This window comes from Eurypyga helias, unplaced genomic scaffold (genome assembly GCF_000690775.1).
Source record: "Eurypyga helias isolate BGI_N326 unplaced genomic scaffold, ASM69077v1 scaffold39745, whole genome shotgun sequence".
Lineage (NCBI taxonomy): Eukaryota > Metazoa > Chordata > Aves > Eurypygiformes > Eurypygidae > Eurypyga > Eurypyga helias.
This window is the reverse complement of record NW_010250290.1, coordinates 1-9,857: the sequence shown is the minus strand read 5'-3', so window position 1 is coordinate 9,857 and position 9,857 is coordinate 1. Positions and strand designations below refer to the sequence as shown.

The window sequence follows — 9,857 nt, the reverse complement described above, 5'->3', positions numbered from 1 at the left end:
GTGTTCCGGGAAGCCAAGGTGTTTGACCCGCTGCTCTCCATGCCCCCAGGTACCACGGGGAAGTCGGCGATATCGTGGTCGGGAGGATCACGGAGGTAAAGCTTGACGTGCCATGGAGGAGGAGGGTGGCCCGCTGGCCGGCTGCCCGCCGGGCTGTCGTGTCTCAGTCCCATCCTGACGTTCCTAAATGCACGTTTCCTGCGGGCCTAGCTGGCTGCAGACCCTCCTGCTCTAATGAACAGCCGCTGTTCACTTTTTGAGCCTATACCCACAGGAGACTTTTCTTCTCCAGGGTCAGCAGAAGCGATGGAAAGTGGAAACCAATGCCAGGCTGGATTCAGTCTTGTTGCTGTCATCTGTGAATTTGCCTGGTGGGGAGCTGGTGAGTGTAGCTCACGCAGAGCAGCGCCAGAGCCCTGTCTTCTGCTTCCATAGCACTTGGGAAGCTCTGGAGCCCTTCCCACAGTTAGCGCAAGGGTAGCGTTGGGGGTTGTGTGTGTAGTGCTGCGATGTCTTTGATCTCAGTGTTATTTGGACATAAACATTTCAGCGATCTCCAAGTGTACTAGGCTGCCTGGTTTCCCTTTGGCAGCCAGCTTGCATTTTCCATAGCATCCTGAGGTCCCCCTGCAGCGTGTAGGTATTAACTGGTGTTTTCCCATCCCAAGCTCCATGTGACTTTACTTGCATTGTGCATTTCAGAGAAGGAGATCAGCAGAAGATGAGTTTGCGATGAGGGACTATCTGCAGGAAGGGGACCTCATCAGTGTATCCTTCCACTGTGTGTACTCATATGGAAGGACAGAGGGGCACAGGGAGAACAGCCAGACCTCGGCTAGCCTGGCTGGCAGCGAGAGCTCTCTGCTGGGGACAGCCAGTGGCTGCTGGCACTGGGCAGCAGTAGGGACCTTGTTTCCTTAAGTGGCACTGACAGGCAGAGGTCCAGTCTATATTTTCTGATGGGGCTCTATCACTGCACACCCGGAGTCTGAAATACGGGAAGGTAAGTTGTTCAAAAGCACTCGGTCTTGACCTAATTCTGCTCCAGTTGACTTGTATAAGGCTTTTTGGAGGGATTTGTAAGGAAAAAAAACCCAAACCAAAACCAACTCTGGAATAGAGCAGGATGTTGTTATAGCCTATTGCTGCAGGTTAGGAAGAATCTTAGCTCCTCTTTGGGAGCACCAAGCAGAGTTTCCCGAAAGCAGAGGGTGTGCCCTTGAGTTGCCCTTCGAGCTGCTGCTCTCTCTGTCCACAGTTACAGCCTGCGAGTCCCCTTTCCCCCACTAGCTGCTTGACAATTAAACCCTGGGGAGAAAAATCTTCTAACTCCAACTTTATCGCTCCTCTTCTGCTGGCCATTGCCCTTGTGCCTCCTTTCTCTCTCCAGGGCTCTATTTTAGGCTTTAGGCAGTTGGCATTTATCTCTGGGTTTGTGCATTGGAATAAGCCAAGGGGCCATTGGATCGTAGGCTGCAGTTTGGGATTACCAGACCAAGGGTATTAGCACTTAAAAGATGAAAGCCAAGTGTGGTCCCTGCACAAAGGGTGAAGGACAGCGATTGGATTAAGAGGGAAAGTGTTCTGCTAAATTGGGCCTCTCGCTTCTCGTTTTTCTGCAGGGATGGCTGATGTGTAGTTACGATCAAGATATTATTAACATTTGTGCTAAGCACTTAGATTATTCTTCATCTTCAAAGGGCTGCGCAGGCATTAGCTAATCTTCCCAGCACTCCCAGAGGCAGGCAGGTTTTCCATTCTCTGTTTCACAGGAAAAGGTGTTAAAATTGCCTGGTTCCCAGACCAGGAGCAGAGTGCGTGTCAGTGACTCGATGTTATCTGTGGTGGCTTGTGTCTCTCGTGCCGACTCTCTTGGTCTCATCTTCAGCTCGGCCAGGGTGTGCTTGTTCAGGTCTCGCCCTCCCTTGTGAAACGCCAGAAGACTCACTTCCATGACTTGCCCTGTGGTGCATCTGTGATCCTTGGCAACAATGGTTTCATCTGGATCTACCCAAGGCTGGAACAGAAGGGTAAAGAGGCAGGGGGCTTCACCACCAACTTGAAGGTGAGGGTTCAGGGAACACAAACCTTCTCCTACCAATAGTGTTTTGTTAGTCTGACATAAAGGCGCATGAATAACCTGGGACTTTTTGGTATTAGATTTTTGCCGGTAGGTTTGCATTATTTCCCCATGTATTCGTCACTTTTGCTCTGTCCTTGCTCAGCCAGTTCCCTTGTCTGACCGGGAGGTGATCTCACGGCTCCGAAACTGCATTGTGGCTCTGGTTACGCAGAAGTTGATGCTCTTTGACACCAGCATCCTGTATTGCTATGAAGCATCCCTTCCTCATCAGGTACAGAGACCGGCGGTGCTGCCTTTATTCCATGCTGTGGGGAGGGAATGGAAAGGCTGCATCAGTTGCTGCTGAAGTCAGTAAGTTAGGTGGTAGGGCTTCCTTTCGGCTTTCCAAAGCATCCTGTAGTAAGGGACAGTAAGAACTTCCTCCCTTCTGCCTACCATAAATTGCTGTGCACATTTTTGGGGTAGTTTGAAGGGATCTGCCTCTGGCAAAGCCCAACTGTTCCTATAGAGAAATAGTTCAATTTTTTTGATAAGAGGCGTATCCCTTGCTGGGATTACGGACCCTCTCAGATCCCTCTGAAAACAGTGTTAAATTTGGGATTGTGCGAGGGTGCAGTGCACTTTAAAAACAAATGAAAAAGCAAGTGTCACGTGTTGTACAGAGACCAGTCTTCTGGCTGTCTCCACGTCCTGCATCGCTGGAAGGCTCCCTCCATTTGAGCTCTTCCTGTACAGCTTTTCTTTGTGATTTCTGCCAGCACAGTCACTGTCAATTCTCTTCTCAGAATCGCATAAGATCTGAGTTGTCTTCTGCTTTCATTCACAGTGGCAGCCTACTCAGCTAGATGGGATGTTCTTTTGAACTATGGTTCTGTTTGAGTCATCTCTCCCCTTCCCAAATACTACTGTGTCCCCTTCGGAAGAGTTTAGGCATTGTCAGTAGCATCTCCTGGGATTTCTTAGGGTCTCTGTAAGAATTGCTAACTGGCCACGTTGACTTTGCCTTGGACCCTCTGCCGTGATAGTCTTGACCACAACCCTCTAAACCCACTTGCTGCTTGTTGCTGTGTGCCAGGGACACTTGTTCCCACAGTGTGCAATAGTAGTAGTTGCTTTTTGGTGCCAATGTTGCTCTTCTTTCCACTCCAGATCAAGAACATTCTCAATCCAGAGGTGATGGAGGAGATCGTTCTGGAAACCCGACAGAGGTTGCTGAACCTGGAGGGATAGGGACATTTGAAGTCCCAGCATGGCGGCTTTTGATTCTCTGTATGGGTTGTTGTCGTTCGTTTTTTTTTTTTTTTTTAATGTTCTAGTTTCCAGCATTTGTTCCACACTTCAGAAATCACCAAAATTCCTTATTTTAACTCCTAGGATACCTCCCAAGCCCTTTTAATACAATAGTACTAAATAGTGCTTAAGTACAATGGCCTTTTAGTGCCGCAGCCTGAAAAATTGGTATCTGACCCTTATGAAGATGCAGATGCAACTGGGACTTGTCTCATAACACTTGTTGCTGTGTTTAGTGCCCCTGAACTTTGTGCAGAATGAGAGAGAGGAAGGAATGTGTTTTTGTGATGTTTCTTTCTCCCCAAATGGTTTTGATTTTCCTTTCCTGTGATACAGATCTGCCAGCCTGTCATCTGACTGAGAGCTCTCGGTCGCTCTCTTTAAGACTGCAGATCACAGCTACAAGTCTTTAGAGGGAGGACAGGAGTATCCACAGATCACAGCTACAAGTCTTTAGAGGACAGGAGTATCCATGCCCTTGCTAACCACATTTTGGGTCTGCCTGTTCATGGCTTCTGTGTCTCAAGGGTATGAGAGTGGATGTGGCTGTCCACGTGAGCCAGGACCTGTGGGTGGGTGGTGCCTTCTTAGTCTCTGTGCATCCTGCTGGTCCTTCTCTTTCAATGTCTGATGTGGTGAGCTACTCCTCTGAGGAGGCTCCAGTATCGTTTTCTATTAAATATTTTACACTTCAGTAAATATTTTGAAACAGATACAGTGTGTGCATTAGCTTGTCTTCCTCCAGAATGAAGTGAGTCTAGCTTGAGAGCTGTGGTTGGCTCAGGTTGCCTTGTGGCAGGACACAGAATGGTTGCAATGTCCTGTTCTCTCCTCTTCAGCTGTTGCTTCTCATCCCATTCAAGCAGGACTTGACCTTCCTCTTCAGCAGAGAACTCTTCTGTGCAGAGTTCCTCTGTGAGTAGACGGCCTGGTGGTGCCCTCAACATTGCAGGGTCCCGTGGAGAGGTGAGTCGGGGGATGACAGGGAGCCCATTCTGATAGTGGTGAAGATCCAGTGGTTTGAGGTGGGGATGCTGCGCTGGAATCCTCTCAGATATCTGATATATTATACAAATACAATGCATATTTGTATTATGTATGTATTGTGTGTATATGTTGTATTTTGTATTGTGTAACAGCTGCTTGCACCATGGTGCTGTATTTCTTAAAAAGAACGAAAAAGCACAATGTCTGCCCTAATTGTCCCTGAATCTAATTCTAACGTTGCAAATTCTCCGGGCAACAGGGAAAATTCTTGGCTCGATCTTTTCCTGGGAACTAGAAATAGCCGTCGTTGCGTCTCATCCAGCTGAGGCTGCCCTGCCTGCGGTGCAGAGTCCGCACTAGGTGGCAGCTGCGGATCACGTTTGCGGCATTTCCCTCCCCGGCAGCTCTGTCCCACTGCCCTGCCACATTGCAGAGGCTGGATGTTTGCCACCAGCGCCGCTGCCCCAGTGCTAGAGCGTCACGGAGCTCAGTGGCTAAGGACAAGCAAGGACATGGGTAATCATTCAGCCGCTGCACAACTCCAACTTCTGCCTGTGTGCCTTTGTAAAACAGGACTTTATTTGATCCAGTATATCTCTGGGCATCTCTGTCACTTAACTCTGACAGTTACAGGGCAAAGGGGTGAAGAGACTGTACTTCACTTCCACCCAGAGAAATTTGATGTCTGGAAATGGTTCTGCTGAACTGGTACAGGAACGCAAAATGCTTCTCTGTCTTCAGGCATCTCACAGGTCAGAAAGGGGCTGGGCGGGTTGTGTGGCTCTGGAAAGTGCTGTTGGTAATGTGGTGGAAATGTGCCGAGGAAGTGTGCTCTGGAGGGAGTTAATTTAGAGTTGGATTGTGCCCTTGGGTACCAAGGGTGAGCTGTCAGACCAGCAAGGTGTGACAGCGACAGGTTCTCCTAACACAGACCTGGGGAAAAGGGTGCGGGTGCCTCTGCAGCAGGCTGTGTGGGCTGCACAGCTGACTTGCTACTTTTGGTTTTTCCCTTTTCCTCTCTTTTTTTTTTTTTCCCCCCTTGTTCTTTTTTTTCCCCCTCCGTAGCAGTCTTCAAAACTGTGGTCTGTTTCCAGGCTTCTCACACTAGCCTTCTTTCCCTGCTCTGAACCTTTTCTTGGTTATTTATGCTCAGTAAATGAGTATACAACCTGCAAAACAATGAGCTCAAGATCTGGACTGCTTCAGCTCTGGGCTTTCCGATTCCTCCTGCTCGCTGCAGCACTCCTTATTATTTTGGCTTTGGGGATGTGTTAAATGGGGAAGAGTGTGTGATTCATCCAGTTCCCATGCTCCCAAATACCTGGCACTTCTGGTTTTAAGCCTGAGAACATGACCACCGGCTGGGAAGGTTTGGTTATCGATCTTTGTTGATGGGGGGGACACTAAAGGCCCTGGTGTCTTTCTCGCTGGCCACGAGGGGTCATTGCTGTTCTTCACAAATTCAGCCAGTGCTGTGCCAAGCCCAGACCTAAATTCTGTGAGAAGGCTTCGGCGAGGGCATTGCTGGCCGTTCCTGCATCCCCATCAAGCACAGCTCTGCAAGCCAGCAGGTAACGGGAGATGAGAGTGACAAATTTGCATGAGGAGGGAGAAGCTTCCTGAGCAGTTTCACTGTGCCGAAGAAAGGTCCCAGGCCAGCTGCTGTTTACTGTTGGTTTAGCTGACTCCCTGGCCACCCATGCTCACCCACCTCGAAAGCAACTGGATGTGCTGCCAGGGCTCACAGTTCCCATATGGAAAGGCTTCTAGTATCACTGTTTGGTCATGACCCACAATACGGCAAACTACTTTTCCCCAGTGCCCAGCAAAGATGAGTGAGATGGGGCCTGGGGGAGAGTCTGGCAGGGAGGAGGGGGACCGGGGGGCCCTTTTTTACCCATGCTCACCCACCTCGAAAGCAACTGGATGTGCTGCCAGGGCTCACAGTTCCCATATGGAAAGGCTTCTAGTATCACTGTTTGGTCATGACCCACAATACGGCAAACTACTTTTCCCCAGTGCCCAGCAAAGATGAGTGAGATGGGGCCTGGGGGAGAGTCTGGCAGGGAGGAGGGGGACCGGGGGGCCCTTTTTTCCATAGGCAGGTCTGCGTGGGAGTATGGGCAGGCTATGTAGAAAAAAAAAAAAGGGAAGTGCTTGAGATACAAAGGAAGACTCCAGCAAAAGCAGTGTCCTCTGGAATTCTTGAAATAGTCTGTGGGAATTTGCTCTCTGGAATTCTTGAAATAGTCTGTGGGATTTTGCTAGGCAACCTCTGAGCAGGAAGGGTGAAAAGGAAGAAACTACGGCTTCTCTGGTTTAAGAACAAAACTCTAGTCGAAAACGGGGTGCGAAAAACCTAATGAGTGTTCATTTTCATATGGGGAACCACAGTGCCCACGCCGGCATTAAACCAGCTCAGACCAATCTGATTGCTTTGGTCGCCGGGGTCCGACGGCGGGAGCTGCAGCGCCTGCCTGCGCTGCTTGCTCCAGGGCTAACACGTGGGACAGACGTGCTTCGACGGGGAGCTAGTAAATAGCTCCCTCGCTGGTGAGTGCTGCCTGCGGAAACCAGAACACTAACTCACTCGTCTGTGGAAATAGCTTTCTGTTTCTTGGTGGCAGGGTTTGATTCCTGTACTAATAGGAAGAATGGTAACCCCCTCCCTTTACTCCCAGTAATAACCATTGGGATTTTAGATTTGTGCTAATGGGTTACTAATCCAATTACAGCTGCTTATTATATTCTGTATCATCCGCATGCAGTTTTGCTGTTCCGTTGAGGTGAGTGGTCTAAATGCAAAGCTTTGAGCAGACCCTAGAAGGTGCTGACGCCCCACTGAGATTATAGGCAGTCTTGAAACAGTTGTGTCAGGTTCCTGAGGACTGCTAATTAATAAGGTTTATTTATTGGTAAAGATGTTGAAGCTTTAAGATACTGTTATGGAGGAAGTGGAGGAAACGTCACTGCAGCTGTTGGGTGTAACAACTCACACTTAATTGAAGGGAAACAGAAGTACTGGAATTTCTTCTATGAAATATGTGGGCTGTATGTAGGCCACATGCAAGGCTTGACTGAAGGAAACGGTCTGTAGATTTTTTTTTTTTTTTTTAATATTTATACTGCATTCACACAATCTTTGTCTTCTCTAATAATTTCTGAACCCACCGGGCAACTTCAAGTTTGTTAACATGGGACAATTGTGTTCACAAAAACTGGCAGCAGGGTAGGGGCCAGAAAATACAATACCCTTCAGGAAGGAAGAGAGGGCAGATACCAGATAGTGGGGAGTGATCAGCAGGCCCATCTCCCTGTGTATAGCCCCAGCTTAACTACACCACTGCTTTGGGAAACGGGAAATGCTTTCGGAGCAACTGCTGAGTGGAAAGAGGTCGGGGACCGCTGGCAAAGAACCTGCCTCACTTGGCTGCTTATGACTGCAAAACATCAGAAGGAATACCTGACTGCTGGCCTGAATGATAAATTCACCTGGTCTGTTAAATAAAAAGTCTGTACGTTCATCTGCGCAGATCTCAGGTGAGGGAGGGAGGAGCGTATGTAGAGCCTGCGTTGTCCGGAACATTTGGAACGTTTGTTGTCCTGTTCATTTGCAATTACCTTTGAGTATTTTGGTCAAGGTCTTCCAAGTATCGCAGACCTGTGGCAATCTTGCGGAGTTCACTCTGCTTCAGTCTGCCACGGTAACAGAGGTTATCCAGAATGCTCCAGTCAAACCCAGAAGGGAATAACTTTTTCAGTGAGGGATGTTGGGTTTTGGTTTTTGTAACACATTTCTCTCGGGCTGCTCAGCCTGTGTTGACAGGCAGCTTTGTTTCCTCAGCTTCCTTCAATCCGTGGGAGCTGAGCTTAGTTCATCGCAGTGAGAAGCTGATCTCCATTACCGAGATAAACTTGGAGAAGTTCTGAGTTCAAGAGATGTGACCCTGGATTTGTCTCAGCATAATATAGCACAATTTGTCTCTCCTGCGTGCGTAGCACAGCCTCGCTATCTGCAATTTGAGTCACTGATGGAGAAATGCAACAGAAACCGTTTGGGATCAGTCTCCTGGCTAAGAACTTGTGATGTAGAAGCAGACTGGCACAGCAGAGGTGGAGGATCCCATGGGGCTGTATGAAGTGCTACATTTAAGATGCTATTGTTGGAAGATGGAAAACACACGTCTGCCAGGGACCTTGAATATGGGGTAGGAGCTATGGAGTATGTTTGGATCTTGTCACGAGGGAGGAGTCAGTATAAACAAGCCGCTCTGTGTCCAGATGGTTACGCGGTGCAGGAGGCTGCTGCACGAAATTGCATGTGTGTCCTCCTGTTGTTGAGTGGGAGCAACCTCAGACCTTTGACTAAAACACCCTGACCTCAAGCTGCTGCCTCAACCCTCTTCTATTCCCAAGGTGAACTGGAGAACGTACGAGACGCTAAATATCTTCAGCGTCACCGTCTGTGCTCTTCAGGTCAGGGGAACGCCTGTGGTGCACATCTAAGGGTACCACAGTGCAGGCTGGAGAACTTGTGGGTTTGACTTCATCTTTGTGCTAAATGGTGCATGGAAGTAGATTAATAAAATATTTGGTTTATGGTAATTCACTGGCTTCTAGGGGTATTTTTGGTATGGAGTCCCCATGTGCTCTGACAGCATCACTAAGGAAGTGAAGTCCTTCGTGCAAGCAGGGTGACCCCTGTTCCTGGTTGGGGAAAGCTGACCCAGTAAGGATCTCTTCAAGAAATCCAGGGTGCAGAGCTGGCCAGGGGGCTCGAGAGCCATGTGCAGGAGGGGGCCTCTGGTGGGTTTGAGGGTCAGCACGCTCCTGGTGTCAGGGAAACAACTTGGGTGGCCCTTGCAAAGGGGTAAGGGATTTGTCATGAGCTTCCCGGGTCCTTGGCTAGCATGTGCTAGTGATGTACGAGCAAATCCTCCTTCCACCTGTCATTTCCCACATCTTCCCCTTCGTGAGGGTCCCCTTGGAGACCTTCTAGCACCATCCAGTACCTGAAGGGGCTACAAGGGAGCTGGGGGGGACTTTTTACAAGGGCAGGGAGTGACAGGACAAGGGGTAACGGGTTTAAATTGAAAGAGGGAGATTGAGATTGGATATCAGGAAGGAATTCTTCCCGCAGAGGGTGGGAGCACTGGGACAGGTTGCCCAGAGAAGCTGTGGATGCCCCATCCCTGGGAGTGTCCAAGGCCAGGCTGGATGAGGCTTGGAGCAACCTGGTCTGGTGGAAGGTGTCCCTGCCCATGGCAGGGGGGTTGGAACTAGATGAGCTTTAAGGCCCCTTCCCACCCAAACCAGTCTGTGATTCTATGATTCATCCTGCTCCCCTTTAATTTCCCTCCTCTTCCCCTTCGCGCCCTCTCCATCCCCCTCAGACCCGTCATGGCACCCCATTTCCCTCCCGGCTTCACCGTGGAGTCATCTCCGTGTGCCCCGTCCCCCTGTTCCCTCATCCTGCCCCCATGGCTCCTCCCGAGTC

At 49.5% G+C, this 9,857-nt stretch overlaps 1 protein-coding gene across 1 annotated transcript; it reads left to right on the top strand.

Annotated features, from left to right (window-relative positions):
- Positions 1-38: 38 nt before the first annotated feature.
- EXOSC2 (exosome component 2) lies at positions 39-3,313 on the top strand (the record flags this gene model as incomplete). The annotated part of the gene is made up of 7 exons (XM_010151640.1): positions 39-95; positions 293-382; positions 703-768; positions 935-1,003; positions 1,889-2,065; positions 2,226-2,354; positions 3,233-3,313. Coding segments are annotated over 7 exons (669 nt in total), but the record flags the coding sequence as incomplete, so codon positions are not given.
- Positions 3,314-9,857: the final 6,544 nt, after the last annotated feature.